This window comes from Orcinus orca, chromosome 11 (genome assembly GCF_937001465.1).
Source record: "Orcinus orca chromosome 11, mOrcOrc1.1, whole genome shotgun sequence".
In the NCBI taxonomy this organism is placed as follows: Eukaryota; Metazoa; Chordata; class Mammalia; order Artiodactyla; family Delphinidae; genus Orcinus; species Orcinus orca.
In genome coordinates, this window is record NC_064569.1 from 27,614,252 (window position 1) to 27,632,941 (window position 18,690).

The window sequence follows — 18,690 nt, forward strand, 5'->3', positions numbered from 1 at the left end:
CCACTGGTGACTGATTCAACCTCCAGCCCCTTTCCCTTCTCAGGAGGTCAGCAGGGGTGGGACTGAAAGTTCCAACCCTCTAATCACATGGTTGATTCTTCTGGAAAACAGCCCTCATCCTTAGGTGGGGTCCAAAAATCACCTCATTAACCTAAAAGACATGGCTCTCATCACTAAGGAAATTCTAAGGGTTTTGGGAGCTGTGAGCCAGGAACTGTGGAAGAAGACTAAATATATATGCACAATATCACATCTCCCTTCTCACTAATGTGGTTCATAAAATACTTCATCCAAACCAAGTCACTTTTGAAAGTGAAAGGCTGTACTATCAACTGTACCAGAGTAGCGGGAATCAAGTCATATTCTGGAAACTTAGTAAATGGTCATCTTACCTCTTTTAGCCTAACATCCTTCCAAATTACCCAATCTGGTCAAATCTAAACTTTGCATGGCATTCCACAGTGTCTTTGTGATTTGACCCCTGGCTATTGACCCAACTTCATTCTTCTGCCACTCTACTACCTATTCTCCTTCTCCTGACCACAAGTTACTCTCTCACGATTTTTGTTCGGGCTGTTTCAAATAGTTCCAGGGCGTTTTTTCCTCCTGTCTGGGTGCCTGGCAAATTTGTATTCATGCTTCAAAAACTAGATCCAGTAGTACCTCTTCCCTGAAGCTCTCTCTGCCTCCTCTGTCCCTAAGGGCCTTTAAAGCACACCCACTACCATAGCACTAGTAATAATTTATTGGCCTATAATCTTTTATCCCAAACACTTAGGACATGATGGTTTCAAAAATTATTTTCTTTTGGATATTGGAAAGGTAGTATGGTATACCTTATCTGGGATAACATCTAGTAACCAAACACATTAATATATATGTAATGAAATATATGGATCAGTCACACTGAGTGGGATCACTGAAGACTGTAAGCAACTTAATGCCAATTTAGGTAACGTGTTGGTGCCAAATTGGACAATTTTTTAAAATTTTTATTTATTTTTGGCTGCTTTGGGTCTTCCTTGCTGCACACAGCCTTTTTCTAGTTGCGGTGAGGGGGGGCTACTCTTCGCAGCAGTGTGTGGGCTTCTCATTGCGGTGGCTTCTCTTGTTGCAGAGCTTGGGCTCTAGGCCCGTGGACTTCAGTAGTTGCAGCATGTGGGGTCAGTTGTTGTGGTGCACGGGCTCTGGGGTGCGCAAGCTTCAGTAATTGTGGCTTGTGAGCTCTAGAGCGCAGGCTCAGTAGTTGTGATGCATGGGCTTAGTTGGTCTGTGGCATGTGGGATCTTCCCTGACCAGGGATCGAACCTGTGTCCCCTGCATTGGCAGGCGGATTCTTAACCACCACGCCACCAGGGAAGTCCCCAGATTGGACAATTTGCAAAATAATTTTCAGGTTTCAGAGGTTTGGAGGTTTCATAATTGTGGACAAGGAATTGTGGATGTCTATTTATTTTGCTTCTCCAAATGCTCCCATCCTACCAATACACTTACTCCTTTTATTTACCTTTTTATTTTTAGTGTCTAGTATATATCACAAGGTCAAAAAATATTTATGGAGCTACTGAATACACATTTGGGGAATTATCTGAAAAGACACTCAAATGTCTGTGAACTTCAAGATGGCTAAAAGTTGAGTGATATGCAGGGAATATGTAGAAATTCTTATACTAGGAAAATAGTATAATATAACTTATACTGTGAAACCACTTAGACCTGGGTTAAAATGTCAACTCCACCACTGTGTGACTTTGGGCAAATTGTTTAGACATTAAGAGTCTCAGTAAAATGGGGGAGTTTATATTTATTTCATAGGAATGTTGTGAGTTTTATATAAGGAAATGTATGTAAATTATTTAGCATCATAATTTGCATAAGTGCAACAATAGGTTGCTACTATTGTCAACTTTTTTTTTTCTTTAAACAAGAGTACCTAGGGGAAAAGAGGCATAGGTATGGATTGAGTATGGATTGAATGGTGATTCACAGATTAGTTAGAAGAGAAACACATCTTCTAATGCTATTTAGTACTGAAAGGAGTGAATTTGCTTATAATGGAGACCAAAATTTCTAAGTAAATATTAATGTTTCAGGAAGTTAATAAATAAGATTCTATTTTCCTACTCAGTTGTGCTCAGAGAAACAGTTCAAGCAGGTAGCAATTAAAAAAAAAAAAGTGAATATCAGCTTAGGTCCATTAGAAAGTGGATTTGCTAATATATCACCTTGAATTAACTAGACTAGCCCATACAGTCACAGTCCTGGCTGGACAACCACATGTGTTCCCCATGGGTACTTGACCCTATAAAATTTACTACACAAAGGAGTAGAGAATATTTGTTTCCTGAGGATATCAAGGTTATAACTCAAAGAAAAGGGGGAAACATGTAAGTCATTTCTTAGGGATGGGGTAGGCCAAGATTCCATGATTATCCTATTTGTAGCTCCTTCCATCCAGAAATGTAAAGCAAGGGGGGAAGAGATTTCCCCACAACAGCAAGAAGTGAAAGAAGTTGCATCAGTTAGAATTTTATTGAGAAAAATAAAACTAAAATTATAAAAAGAAGCTTATTGTATTACACACTTTTTACGTTGCTTATTATTGAAATTATGACTAATTATTAAAAGTATTTAAAAACAAAACCAATAGTTTAATTCTTAGGTCTTTATGACTTTTTTTTCAACAAAATTTGTTTAACAAGATAAAAAAAGAATCTGACTCTCAAAAGATTAAGGGAGGATCTGTGAGAATTTATAAAGTCATCAAAACATTTAAAATGAGTTTTTATGATTCAGTATTTGGCTATGACATGAAGGATGTTATGAGTTTGGACTTAGTTCAAATTCAAATAAGTAGTCCCAGGAACATTTTTTAAGTCAAGGTATGAAATGGTTGAATATATATATCAGAAATTACCTTCTGGCTAGGGAGAAGATAAGAGTGGAGGCCAGCTAGAAGATGAAAAAATAGTTAACAGATTATAGTAGTCATCCACATGAGAGATTATAGTGGTTCTGAACAAGGGTGGCTGAAATGGGAAACAGAGCACATTGGGAAATCAAGGCTCTAGTGAAAGAGTGTGAAGATTGAAGGACAAGAATGTGATTCACTGGGAGACAAACAGGTTGTTGAAGTGAGGAAGACAATGACTTCTGTGCTGGGTTTGGAGTACATACCCAACATGCAAATAGAAATTTTGAGTAAGCTGTTGGTCACTGCAACTCAAGATAAAATTGAAGGACTTTCTTAAATAGTAGAATCTGAATCCATGAAAGAGAAGATAAAAGCCCCTTAACAGATTCCTGACGACACCAATAATAAAAGAAAGATAACTTTAAAGAAGAAAGAGCCTGCATAGAAGGCTGGGAAAGAGTAGAAGTATGAAAAAAAATGAGGCCAATGTGCTTTCATAGAAGTTTAGAGAATATTTTAAGAAGTGGTAAACAGCATAAAAAGTTAAAGTAAGTTCAATTAAAACAAAGGTTGGTAAGTATCCATTAACTTTAACAAGTAGGTCTTTAGTGCATTCAAGGAGACTACTGAAGCAGAAACTGTTAAACAGATGAATGTGGTTTAATGAATGAATGGGAGTGAGGATGTGAATTCTGTGAGTGTAGATAGTTCCTTCAGGACATTGTATTTAGGGAAGAGGGAAACAGTAGCACATGGAATTGATGATGTTTGGATGTGCAATATTTTAGCATATTTTAATTATGGGAAGGAATCAGTAGACAAGAAGAGATAGAAAATTAAGCAGAATGAATAATTAATAGTAAAGTCTCATAAAAGGTGACCATGGGTGGAGTCTGAAGCAAAGGTGAAAAGATTGGATCATGTCTTCCTTTGTAAGAAAACAAGGATGGGCAGGAGACCTTCAAGATGGCAGAGGAATAAGACATGGAGATCACCTTCCTCTCCACAAATACATCAGAAACACATCTATATGTGGAACAACTCCTACAGAACACCTACTGAATGCTGGCAGAAGACCTCAGACTTCCCAAAAGGCAAGAAACTCCCTGCGTACCTGGGTAGGGCAAAAGAAAAAAGAAAAAACAGAGACAAAAGAATAGGGATGAGACCTGCACCTTGGGGAGGGAGCCGAGAAGGAGGAAAATTTTCCACACACTAGGAAGGCCCTTCACTGGCGGAGACGGGGTGGTTGGTGGGGGGAATCTTTGGAGCCACAGAGGAGAGCACAGAAACAGGGGTGCAGAGGGCAAAGCAGAGAGATCACCACACAGAGGATCACTGCCAACCAGTACTCACCAGCCAGAGAGGCTCCTCTGCTCACTTGCTGGGATGGGTGGGGGCTGGGAGATGAGGTTCCAGCTTTGGAGGTCAGATCCCAGGGAGAGGACTGGGGTTGCCTGTGTGAACACAGCCTGAAGGGGCCTAATGCACCACAGCTAGCCAGGAGGGAGTCTGGGAAAAAGTCTGCACCTGACCAAGAGGCAAGACACCATTGTTTCACGGTGCGCGAGGACAGGGGACTCAGAGCGCCACCTAAATGAGCTCCAGAGAAGGGCACGAGCTGCGGCTATCAGCGCAGACCCCAGAGATGGGCATGAAGATCTAAGGCTGCTGCAGCAGCCACCAAGAAGCCTGTGTGCAAGCACAGGTCACTATCTGCACCTCCCGTCCTGGGAGCCTGTGCAGCCCACCACTGCCAGGGTCCCATGATCCAGGGACAACTTCCCCGGGAGAACACACAGTGCACCTCAGGTTGTTGCAATATCACACTGGCCTCTGTCACCACAGGATTGCCCCGCATACTGTACCCCTCCTTCCCCCCAGCCTGAGTGAGCCAGAGCTCCCTAATCAGCTGCTCCTTTAACCCTGTCCTGTCTGGGCGGGAACAGATGCCCTCAGTCGACCTATACGCAGAGGCAGGGCCAGTACAAAGCTGAACCCCAGGAGCTGTGCGAACAAAGAAGACAAAGGGAAATTTCTCGCAGCAGCCTCAGGAGCAGCGGATTAAATCTCCACAATCAACTTGATGTACCTTGCATCTGTGGAATACCTGAATAGACAATGAACCATCCCAAAATTGAGGCGGTAGACTTTGGAAGCAACTGTAGACTTGGGGTTTGCTGTATGTGACTGACTGGTTCCCAGTTTTATGTTTATCTTAGTTTAGTATTTAGAGTTTATTATCATTGGTAGATTTGTTTAGTGATTTGGTTGCTCTCTTCCTTTTTAAAATTTATTTATTTTTTTAAAATATAGATATATATATTTAAAATTTTTTTTCTCTGTAAGTGTGTATGTGTATTCTTCTTTGTGTGATTTTGTCTGTATAGCTTTGCTTTTACCATTTGTCCTAGGGTTCTGTCTGTCAGTTTTTTCTTTTTTCTTTATTTTGTTTTTACTATTCTTTTTAGTGCTTGTTATCATTGGTGGATTTGTTTTTGGTTTGGTTTCTCTCTTCTTTCTTTCTCCCTTTATTTCCCTCTTTCATTCTCCCTTTTCTCCTCCCTTTCTTCCTCCCTTCCTTCCTTTCCCTTCCCTTCCCTTCTCTTCCCTTCCCTTCCCTTCCCTTCCCTTCCCTCCCTCCCTCCCTCCCTCCTTTCTTTCTTGCTTTCTTTCCCCCTTTTCTTCTGAGCTGTATAGCTGACAGAGTCTTGGTGCTCTGGCAGGGTGTCAGGCCTGTGCCTCTGAGGTGGGACAGCTGAGTTCAAGACATTGGTCCACCAGAGACCTCCCAGATCCACATAATATCAAATAGCGAAAGCTCTCCCAGAGATAGCCATCTCAATGCTAAGGCTCCATTCAACAACCAGAAAGCTACAGTGCTAGACATTCTATGCCAAACAACTAGCAAGACAGGAACACAAAACCACCCATTAGCAGAGAGGTTGCCTTAAATCATAATAAGGTCACAAACACACCAAAACACACCAACAGACATGGTCCTGCCTATCAGAAACATAAGACACAGCCTCATCCACGAGAACACAGGCACTAGTCCCCTTCCCCAGGAAGCCTACACAGCCCACTGAAAAAACCTTAGCCACTAGGGGCAGACACCAAAAACAACGGGAACTACAAACCTGCAGGCTGCAATAAGGGGACCCCAAACACAGTAAGGTAAGCACATGAGAAGACAGAGAAACACACAGCAGAAAAGGAGCAAGGTAAAAACCCACCAGACCAAACGAATGAAGAGGAAATGGGCAGTCTACCTGAAAAAGTATTGAGAGTAATTAGTAAAGAGGATCCAAAATCTTGGAAATGGAATGAAGAAAATACAAGAAACGTTTAACAAGGACCTAGAAGAACTAAAGAGCAAACAAACAATGATGAACAACACAATAAATGAAATTAAAAATTCTCTAGAAGGAAACAATAGCAGAATAACTGAGGCAGAAGAATGGATAAGTGACCTGGAAGATAAAATAGTGGAAATAATTACTGCAGAGCAGAATAAAGAAAATCAGAATGAAAAGAATTGGAGAGAGCCTCAGAGACCTCTGGGACAACACTAAATGCATCAACATTCCAATTATAGGGGTCCCAGAAGAAGAATAGAAAAAGAAAGGGACTGAGAAAATATTTAAAGAGATTATAGTTGAAAGCTTCCCTAATATGGGAAAGGAAATAGCCAATCAAGTGCAGGAAGCACAGAGAGTCCCATACATGATAAATGCAAGAAGAAATATGTCAAGACACATATTAATCAAACTATCAAAAATTAAATACAAAGAAAAAATATTAAAAGCCGCAAGGGAAATACAACAAATAACATACAAGGGTATCCCCATAAGGTTAATGGCTGATTTTTCAGCAGAAAATCTGCAGGCCAGAAGGGAGTGGCAAGACATATTTAAAGTGATAAAAGGGAAGAAATTACAACCAGGATTACTCTACCCAGCAAGGATCTCATTCAGATTTGATGGACAAATTAAAAAACTTAGAGAAAAGCAAGATCTAATAGAATTCTGCATGACCATACCAGCTTTACAGCAAATGCTAAAGGAACTTCTCCAGGCAGGAAACACAAGAGAAGGAAAAGATCTACAATAACAAACCCAAAACAATTATGAAAATGGTAATAGGAACATACATATCGGTAACTACATTAAATGTAAGTGGATTAAATGCTCCCACCAATAGACATAGTCTGGCTGAATGGATACAAAAACAAGACCCATATATATGCTGTCTGTAGGAGACCCACTTCAGACCTAGGGATATGTACAGACTGAAAGTGAGGGGATGGAAAAAGATATTCCATGAAAATGGAAATCAAAAGAAAGCTGGAGTAGCAGTATTCATATCAGACAAAATAGACTCTAAAATAAAGACTACTACAAGAGACAAAGAAGGACACTAACTAATGATCAAGGGATCAATCCAAGAAGAAGATATAACAATGGTAAATATTTATGCAACCAACATAGGAGCACTTCAATACATAAGACAAATGCTAAGAGGCATAAAATGGGAAATCGACAGTAACACAATCATAATAGGGGACTTTATCACCCCACTTTCACCAATGGACAGATCAACTAAAGTGAAAATAAATAAGGAAGCACAAACTTTAAAGGATACATTAAACAAGGCAAATCTAATTGATATTTATAGGATATTCCATCCAAAAACAACAGAATACAATTTCTTCTCAAGTGCTCATTGAACATTCTCCAGGATAGATCATATCTTGGGTCACAAATCAAGTCTTGGTGAATTTAAGAAAACTGAAATTGTATCAAGTATCTTTTACGACCACAATGCTATGAGACTAGATATCAATTACAGGAAAAAAAATGGAAAAAATACAAACACATGGAGGCTAAACAATACACTACTTAATAACCAAGAGATCACTGAGGAAATCAAAGAGGAAATAAAAAAACCTAGAAACAAATGACTATGAAAACATAATGACACAAAACCTATGGAATTCAGCAAAAGCAGTTCTAAGAGGGAAGTTCATAGCAATACAATCCTACCTCAAGAAACATCTCAAACAAACAACCTAACCTTATACCTCAAGCAATTAGAGAAAGAAGAACCAAAAAAACCCCAAAATTAGCAGAAGGAAAGAAATCATAAAGATTAGATCAGAAATAAATGAAAAAGAAATGAAGGAAACAAGAGCAAAGATGAATAAAACTAAAAGCTGGTTTGTGACAAGATAAACAAAACTGACAAACCATTAGCCAGACTCATCAAGAAAAAAAGGGAGAAGACTCAAAGCAATAGAATTAGAAATGAAAAAGGAGAAGTAACAACGGACACTACAGAAATACAAAGAAGCATGAGAGATTACTACAAGCAACTATATGTTAATGAAATGGACAACCTGGAAGAAATGGACAAATTCTTCAAAAAGCACAACCTTCCGAGACTGAACCAGGAAGAAATAGAAAATATAAACAGACCAATCAGAAGCACTGAAATTGAAACTGTGATTAAAAATCTTCCAACAAACAAAAGCCCAAGACCAGATGACTTCACAGGTGAATTCTATCAAACGTTTAGAGAAGAGCTAACACCTGTCCTTCTCAAACTCTTCCAAAATATAACAGAGGGAGGAACACTCCCAAACTCATTCTACGAGGCCACCATCACACTGATACCAAAACCAGACAAAGATGTCACAGAAAAAGAAAACTACACAACAATATCACTGATGAACATAGATGCAAAACTCCTCAACAAAATACTAGCAATCAGAATCCAACAGCACATTAAAAGGATCATACACCATGATCAATTGGGATTTATCCCAGGAATGCAAGGATTCTTCAATATGTGCAAATCAATCAATGTGATAAACCATATTAACAAGTTGAAGGAGAAAAATCATATGATCATCTCAATAGACACAGAAAAAGGTTTAGACAAAATTTAACCCCATTTATGATAAAAAATCCTCCAGAAAGTAGGCATAGAGGAAACTTACCTCAACATAATAAAGGCCATATATGACAAACCTAAAGCCAACATCGTTCTCAATGGTGAAAAACTGAAACCATTTCCTCTAAGATCAGGAACAAGACAAGGTTGTCCACCCTCACCACTATTATTCAACATAGTTTTGGAAGTTTTAGCTATAGCAATCAGAGAAGAAAAGGAAAGAAAAGGAATCCAAATCGGAAAAGAAGAGGTAAAGCTCTCACTGTGTGCAGGTGACATGATACTATACATAAAGTATTCGAAAGATGTCACCAGAAAACTATTAGAGCTAATCAATGAATTTGGTAAAGTAGTAGAATACAAAATTAATGCAAGGAAATCTCCTGCATTCCTATACACTAATAATGAAAAATCTGAAAGAGAAATTATGGAAACACTCCCATTTATCATTTCAACAGAAAGAACAAAATACCTAGGAATAAACCTACCTAAGGAGACAAAAGACCTGTATGCAGAAAACTATAAGACACTGCTGAAAGAAATTAAAGATGATACAAACAGATGGAGAGATATACCATGTTCTTGGAAGAATCAACATTGTGAAAATGACTATACTACCCAAAGCAATCTTCAGATTCAATGCAATCCCTATCAAACTACAAATGGCATTTTTCACAGAAGTGGAAGAAAAAATTTCACAATTTGTATGGAAACACAAAAGGCCCCACATAGCCAAAGCAATCTTGAGAAAGAAGAATGGAGCTAGAGCAATCAGGCTCTCAGACTTCAGACTATACTACAATGCTACAGTAATCAAGACAGTATGGTACTGGCACAAAAACAGAAATATAGATCAATGGAACAGGATAGAAAGCCCAGAGATAAACCTACGGCCATATGGTCACCTTATCTTTGATAAAGGAGGCAAGAATATACAATGGAGAAAAGACAACCTCTTCAATAAATGGTGCTGGAAAAACTGGGCAGCTACATGTAAAAGAATGAAATTAGAACACTCCCTAACATCATACACAAAAATAAACTCCAAATGGATTAAAAACCTAAATGTAAGGCCAGAAAGTCTTAGCAGAAACATAGGCAGAACACTCTATGACATAAATCACAGGAAGATCATTTTTGACCCACCTCCTAGAAAAATGGAAATAAAAACAAAAATAAACAAATGGGACCTAATGAAACTTCAAAGCTTCTGCACAGCAAAGGAAACCATAAACAAGATGAAAAGACAACCCTCAGAATGGGAGAAAATATTTGCAAATGAAGCAACTGACAAAGGATGAATCTACAAAATTTATAAGCCGCTCATGCAGCTCAATATCAAAAACACAAACAACCCAACCCAAAAATGTGCAGAAGACCTAAACAGACATTTCTCCAAAGAAGATATACAGATTGCCAACAAACATATGAAAGAATGCTCAACATCATTAATCATTAGAGAAATGCAAATCAAAACTACAATGAGGTATCACCTCACACCAGTCAGTAAGGCCATCATCAAAAAATCTACAGACAGTAAATGCTGGAGAGGGTGTGGAGAAAAGTGCACTGTTGGTGGGAATGTAATTTGATACAGCCACTATGGAGAACATTATGGAGGTTCCTTAAAAATCTAATAATAGAACTACCACATGACCCAGCAATCCCACTACTGGGCATATACCCTGAAAAAACCATAATTCAAAAAGAGTCATGTACCACAATGTTCATTGCAGCTCTATTTACAATAGCCAGGACATGGAAGCAACCTAAGTGTCCATCGACAGATGAATGGATAAAGTGGATGTGGCACATATATACAATGGAATTTTACTCAGCCATAAAAGGAAACAAAATTGAGTTATTTGTAGTGAGGTGGATGAACCCAGAGACTGTCATACAGAATGAAGTAAGTCAGAAAGACAAAAATAAATACTGTATGCTAACACATAAATATGGACTCTAAAAAAAAAAAGGTTCTGAAGAACCTAGGGGCAGGGCAGGAATAAAGATGCAGAGGTAGAGAATCGATTTGAGGATACGGGGATGGGGAAGGGTAAGCTGTGATGAAGTGAGAGGGTGGCATGGACTTATATAAAGTAACAAATCTAAAATAGATAGCTAGTGGGAAGCAGCCCTATAGCACAGGGAGATCAGCTCGGTGCTTTGTGACCACCTAGAAGGGTGCGATAAGAAATGTGAGAGGGAGACGCAAGAGGGAGGAGATATGGGGATATATGTATATGTATAGCTGATTCACTTTGTTATAAAGCAGAAACTAACACACCATTGTAAAGCGATTATACTCCAATAGAGATGTTAAAAAAAGAAAAGAAAAGGAGGATGGTTCTGGAATCAGGTAAGTTTATAGGTATAGGCAGGAAGACAAGGGAATTCTTTTTTGTAAGTACAATTTTCTCTGCAAAATAGGAGTTAGGGTCAACTGCCAGTTATTTTGGGATACTGGGGAATAATTTGGAATATTTAAACAGAGTGCGGAAAATCTGATATATGAACTTTAGAGAACAGGAGAAAATTGAATAGGAAAACAAAGGATGTCTGGTCAGAATTGAGGGTTCTTTTGAAATTGGAGACTAAGAGTGATACTCGTCTGCCTGGTTTTAAAACCTCCTAAATATTGTTTCTTTGGTGTAGGAATAGAGAAGCAGATGAATTTATCCATGAATGAGCACCCCCTACCCTCCCAGGAGAATGTGATAAACCTCAAAGGAGAAAATGATTGCGATGATGAAATGATGTATCGTAAGTATGATGCAATATTTGTTGACAGGGAATTCACACAGAGGTAGAAAACTGAATGGAGTTTCCAAATGAGAAAGATAAAAGCATAGGAGCTCTTCATTGGGGCTCAGAATATTTGAATTTATAATTCTAAAATAGTATTGTTTAACATAATGACTAGTGTTTGAGCATGATCATAAAAGAAATGAGGTAATGTGGAGAGGAGGAGAAGATCACTGGAGCAAAGGGGCCAACCATTCTGAGGCCAGGGTGATGAATATGAATGGTTTGCCTTCACACAGACTTTGAAATTGCCCATTTTAATGAGCAAGCTTGATGAGTAGGATCTCTCTAGCTCAAAATTTTAATGTCTCTGGATAATTGAAAAGAATCCATTATATGCCATTCACCCAATTAGATCTTGGTAAAATTAGAGTAAATGAAATTTCAAAAATTAGATTAGACTCAAAGATAATTAGGTTTAAAATTGCTCAAACTCTGATTTGACTACATACATATGCATAACTATTGCTTCCACCGATATGTATCTACTTATCTATCTGTCTGGTTGGCTGACTCTATATCTCTGACTGATTTGTAAAGATCAAAGATCTTACTGTTTTATCATGTCTTAATATCTCAAAATAAAGTGACATTGTTATGAAAAAAACAGGAAAGACCACCCTCATCAGAAAATAGAATAAGCCAAAAAATGCTAATTCCTCAGAATCTTTTAGTAAAACAGAACTTTGCTAAAGTCTAACATTTGCATGGTCTTAATTACTATGGATTGTAAATACTGTTAGGTCTAATTACCTATTAACCATGCAGATGGCTACGATGCAGAAAAGCATAGGCCAATTTGTATGCTCTCAATTCCAATTACTACTGCCTTAGTTGATAATCTTATCTGTGTCTTTCTGCATCATTTTTTTAAATTTTAAAATTCTAGTTTTTTAATTTCTCAAAATGTACAAAGAAGTAATTTCTCAATTAATCAGAAATTATAATTTCTTGTATATTCCAAGTCTTTTGTTTCTTTGGTTGTCCTCATTTTTGCCTGACGACAGACCATGTTTATGGCAACATTCTGCAGAGAACAAGAGGTAATAAAACTCAAACCAACAACTCTTATTCAGAGAAAGCTGAGGAAAGCTGCCTCTAAAATGAAAATTTGGAATTATCTTTGAAGTTAACTTATTTATACTCTTCATATGGTGTTATTATTATAATGGGGCATAATTCTGATTTCTACAATAAGGGACCAAAAAAACACTGACTTAAACAAGATAGAAGTTTATTTCTCTCTCATTTAATTAATTGGCTCAGCATAAGAAAGCAGGGCAAATACATCAGCTTCAGGTGTTTGGAATCCTGGTTTCTTCCATATTTTTGCTTTTCTATTCACAGGTTTTTGCTTTCTCGTTAAAGTCCAAGATGGCAAGCTTAATGTCTACGTTCCACGCAGCTGGATGAAGAATAACAAGCTTGTTACAATTGCTAATAGCCATTAAGTAAGTGTGTCATAGTTTTCTCTGTGTATGTGCTAAAGCAAATACATCAGCATCGGAAGTCGCAGAATGAGTCTAAATTGGCTTGGAAGAAAATACTGGAGAAAATAGTGAAACAGACCCGTAACCTTCATAAGCCAAACTTTTGTTGGGTCAGGTGAGTTTGGCAACATTGCCAACATTCGACATAACTGTACAGCTAGCTTTAGAGCACAACAACACTAGATTTTATATCTTATGAATTCCTGCGTGGAAAAAAGTGCATCATTACTAGTCTTGACAGCATTCTTGATGGCAAAGAGTCCAATGATGAGAGGATAAACAAAGGTATCACCAATTCTCAATCAAAAAGCCATTCAGAAGAATCAGACTCAAAACTTTAATTTTTAAATTATTTTAACCTATATGTCTTTTATACTTTCCTTTTTATATTTGTACAAGAGTGATATATGATATTAAAAATTCATGTCTAACTTTTAGAAGTTTTTCCATAAGTATAAAAGAAAAAATTCTATGTGATAAGAAAGCATAATTTAATTTGCATCCTTCTTTTTCCTTTTTTGGTATCATATAAAATAATGTTGTGTCTTGTAATCAATAGCATCTTAGATTCAATAAAATATGGTATCAAGTATCGTACCAAATATCGTATTAAATTAGCCAAATTTATTGGCTAATTTGTTGACAGGGAATTCACACAGAGGTAGAAAATTGAATGGAGTTTCCAAATGAGAAATCTTTACATATATTTGTAATTGAGTAAATGATTTATAAATGATTTATAATCTGTGATTGTATATTAATTCTACATTTACATTAACTTGAACAACTGTGCACAACATTTAATTAATGGTACCAGTACCATTCTTATTAGTCAAGTAACTTCAGTGAAAGTGTTTGCCATATAAATACCTACTTGCTCCCACATCTAAGAAATTGAAGAACACACATATGAATTTAGAATAATTTGTTTAAATGTTTATTTTAGAATTTTTACTACTAAATTGAAAGTGTAAAAGTGAAAATTTATAACATTAATGAATTAAATGTTTATTTAAAATATTTAAATTATGGTTAGGTCTATACAGTTGTGATGCGACTATGAGCTTAAGTGGGTTTGATTAGCTGCATTTATGAGGTCTGCTTTTCAAGCAACAAAGTTTCCTAAAACCTCATAGGGATTTGGATATGGAGAAGCAATTAAAGACTGACCAGAAATGAACTCAAATGAAGTTCAAAAACTCTTATGTATATTCAATCACAGTATGTATGAAAAATCACATTTAAGGCCAATATATTGTTTTGTATTTTCCCTAAGCATTATAGCATTAAGTCCTATTATATCAATAAATTAATGAATTTAGTGGGTGATCTATCTATTTAGGGGGACAGGGAGAATCAGTGGCAAGAAGACTGCAAAAATCTGATTTTCTAAAAAAATAGCACATGATGAACTTTCCAGTGTACTAGTAATGTTGGCATCAATAATGTCTCTAAAAAAACTATTCCAAAAGAGTAAATTAACTAGTGTTGCCATCTGCAGTTAAGTTTTTGTAAAGTTTACTAAAATATGGGATCTGTCAACTTAATTGCTTGATCCTCAAGTCAATAACACTGCTGCTGCTTCTGCTACTGCTGTAGTAGTAAATGGTAAAGAGAATGGTGAAGCTGCTCCTTACTGGCATTAAAGAAAACATTAGGAGAATATCTTATTTATATATATGATTCATGACTTCTTTAAGGTAGAATAACTTTAGGATTACAGTCAACCCTCTGTATCCATGTTCCATATCCATGGGATCAAGCAACCACAGGTTGAAAATATTTTTTAAAAAAAGAAAAATTCCAGGAAGTTCAAAAAACCAAAACTTGAATTTGTTACACAGGCTACTATTTACATTATGTTTACATTGTATTTACAACTATTTACATAATCATTTACATTGATTTAGGTATTAAAAGTAATCTAGAGATGATATAAAGTATATGGGAGGAAGCGCTGTAGGTTACATGCAAATACTACATCATTTTATATAAGGAACTTGAGCATCACAAATTTTGTTATCTGTGGGGGCTCCTAGAACAAATCCACCATGGAGACCAAAGGAGAACTACACCTGCACTTCTCTGCCTTTACACTTATATGAAGGAATCTAAAAATATACACAATCTGGAAGCTTGCAATTGTCACTGCAACCTTAGAATACCTGACACCATCTGGGCAGTGCTGAAAGTAAAAAACCACTGTACCATTCAATGTCCATGTCCTCCTACCAATAATGTGTTTCTCTTTAAACAAACAGTGAGTAGAAGGCTCGCCTACTGTAAGTGTGTTTACGTAGGGATCTTTAATAAAGGACACAAGTACGTAAGTTATAAGAAAGTTTACTTTAAAGAACAAAGTGAAGCTGAGTGGCTAATTAATATAATTAAAGACTTGGTAAATAATCTTCGATCCGTTTCATAGATATATATTGGTATTGGGAGTATATTTGCAGATTAAAATATTGTACTTCTAATTGTTGCATAGATTTACAAATGGAAAATGTAAAGCAATCTTGTGCATCTTTATATCTCATACACAACCTAGTAGGATGTCTTTTCTAGTGACAGCCATTGAACAAATATTCATATATTAAATTGAATACCCCATTTGAATAGTACATATTTTCCCCTAAGGGCAGAAAAATATCCATGTAATTGTTTTAGACTATGTTTTGTCCACTTTTTGTTCCCAGGGGAAAGTCCAAAAGGAATTAGGATTACAACTACTTCTTGTAGTGCTTAGGACGGGCTCAGAACCCTTTCTACAATTCATATACTGTGCTTTACCTTAAGCTGATAATTGTGTATTTATAAAGATTTAAGAGCTAGTGTTTGTTTTCCGACCTTCAAATTTTCCTCATTATCAATCAATTTGAGACCCAGGAAACCACTATTTTGTGTATGATCACAAGGGGTAGTGGTGGGGTGGTGGTGGAAATCAGTAGTTTTATCCACAGTATCAAATGTTAAATGACCAAAGTACAGATCTTTAAACTTAAATACTCTCATTTCTTTCACTTCACCTCCTTCTCTTAGTCTTATCTTTAGCTAGTGTATCATCAAAGACATTTCAGAGCAACTTATCCATTCACCACACAGGATTTTAAGTTCACTCTATTTTGAGTGTTTATCTCATGCTTAGCTACCATACACAAGACAAGCATATACACAATGTTCACCCAGTGCCTTCCAATAGTAGTTGAGTTTCATACATTCCTAGCAATTTAACACCTGATGAACAAATGGAAGACTCTGTTGTGTTTATAAAAATTCACAAAATGTCTACGTTTCCAGAATATGTACAGAAGCAATTAAGTATCATTCCGCTCCAGGGTCCAAATAGCAACAACTCCTCAGGTTCTGCCAAGTGCATACAGAAGCCTCTCGTGGTTCCTATTGCCAAGATCAGAGAATTTTAAGAGTGCAAATATTCCACTTAAATAATGGTACGCGAAGACTAAACCACATCTCTCCTCCACCTCCATCCCCTCTCCCTTTGTCTTTGGTGGTAGTGGATGAGGGGATCACTAACCGTGCCCTCTTTGCCTCCTCCCCAGCACAGAGCTCTCCACCGTCACGTTCCACACTGAGCTACGGTCCAGCTCTTACCTGTTGCCTTGGTTACCCTCAACCCACGAAGCCCTGTCAGGTGACTAAAATGACGGGAAAGTAAGGGGAAAGAAACAAGACCCTACAGAAGGAATGATAACCTTCCAGCCCGATGACGAAAATCCCCAACCAGTGTTCTTCTCCCAAAGCAACAAGTGACCCTCTCACAAGGGACTCTTAAAGCCACGCGGCCAGCAACTCCCGGAATCCATCTCGCCCGCGTCAACAGCACAACAGGCTGCACATAGCGCAGGTCGTAAAAAACCCTTTCCCCCAAGCATGACCAAAACAGTGGCTCTGATACGCTCCCCACACCCCTTTGAGAAAAATCTGTCACCTGAGACTTCTTTCCACCTCCAGATTTCTGAAGGTCGATGTGTTTCCTCCACCCCACCCCGTTTTCCCCCCCAAGTTTCTTGAAGGAGCAGAGAGGGTGCCTGTGTTGGGGGGTATATGAGCACGTGTGTAGAAAGGATTTATAACCCTTTGCCTCTGTTCCACCTAAATCTGTATGTGCGCTGAGCCTTACCTGTCGCGTCAAAAATGGGATCCATAATCCCTGCTGTTGGGCCAACGTTGTCATGAAGCCCTATAAAGTCATATGTATTAAAGGGCTTTGCACACTGTCAAATGCTAGACAGCTTGCGGCCGCGGGTTATCCCTGCAGGGATCCTTTCTGCTCTCGGGGGCCAAGGCAGCCCCATTTCCAACGCGGCTCTTTGCGTCCACGCCCGGATTCTTCCGCCTGGCCCCCTCCCCAAGCCGCGACCCACCACCCACGGGACAAGCTAGGGCAACCAGAGTCCGGGTGGCGAATGGCCCCCGAGGGCAGCGCTCGGCTAATGGTCGGACGCCGCCGCTCGCGCTCGCCCCTCCACTCCGGGAGGGAGATCGGAGGCGTGGGAAAGCTCAGAGAGAGGGGGTGCAGGCGCCTGGGAGCGAGAGACGGCGCCGGCGGGTATGGAGTGGACCAGAGAAGTGGAAGAAGCCGGGCAGATGGAGGCGAGGAGACAAAACCCGAAGAGTCCACGCTGGAAGTCACCAGGAGCTGACCAGAAGGAAGGAGCGAGGTAGGATAGGAAAGCGCGGCGTCCCAAAGATGCGCCGGCGCCGCACTGAAGGCTCAGGACCCGGGAGCTTAGAGCCGAGAGGACGCGGGTCCCAGACGACTGGGAGGTCGCGAGCGGAGCCCTCCCCCAATTACCTGTGCTACTTCCGCCCTGGCTGCCCCTGTCCGTGGGGAAGATGCTCGAGCATTTCTCCCACTCCACCTGGCCCGCGAAGCACAGCTCGGTGACGATATGCAGCGCCTTCTGGCACAGGCTGCTCACTCCGTCCTCCTTTTGGAAACTCATCGTTTGGCCTTGTTTCCCCCAATTAGCCGTCCTTTCCCCTTCCCGTTACCTCTGTGCTGGCCCCTCTAGCGCCGTAAACCATAACCGGCCCTCGAGGACTTTGGCCGGAGAGCGCGCAGCTAAAAGGCGGCAATTTAGGAGCCCCATGTTGGCCCCATGGCGGGAGCGGAGGGCTCGGGAGAAGGGGGAGAGGCTGGGGCGGTAATCGGGGCGAGGCGGAGGCGGCAGCGGCGGCTGCGAGGTTTTTGCCAACTCTCACGAGGCGCGAACGAGCCCAAGCGAGCTGGAGAGAGACCCAGCATGGAGTGCGGAGGGCAGGGGGCGGGGGACGTAAAAAAACTAAAGCCCTCGACTGCTGCAGCGCTTGTGTTTCTGGCGGGTGCCTGACGGGGGCGCTTCCAATCGCAGCCTGGCGCCGGCCCGGTGACCCCCAATAGAACGCGCCGTCCCCCTTCTTTAGTCCCCGGGGGAAGGGGGAGACCATGGGGGAGGGGCGGCCCGGCTCCCCTGCTGGGTCGTCCTGCGGAGGCTGGGGATGCTCTTCTAGGGGCACAGGAGG

At 39.6% G+C, this 18,690-nt stretch overlaps 1 protein-coding gene across 1 annotated transcript in view; it reads right to left on the reverse strand.

Moving 5' to 3' along the window:
- The window catches only part of SYT10 (synaptotagmin 10), a 77,461-nt gene extending 59,008 nt beyond the window's left edge, over positions 1-18,453 (reverse strand). The window contains exon 1 of the mRNA XM_004284905.4: positions 17,981-18,453. Coding sequence (XP_004284953.1) covers positions 17,981-18,131 — 151 coding nt within the window. The 5' untranslated portion in view covers positions 18,132-18,453. The remainder of the gene's footprint in view (positions 1-17,980) is intronic.
- Between the last annotated feature and the right edge of the window lie 237 nt (positions 18,454-18,690).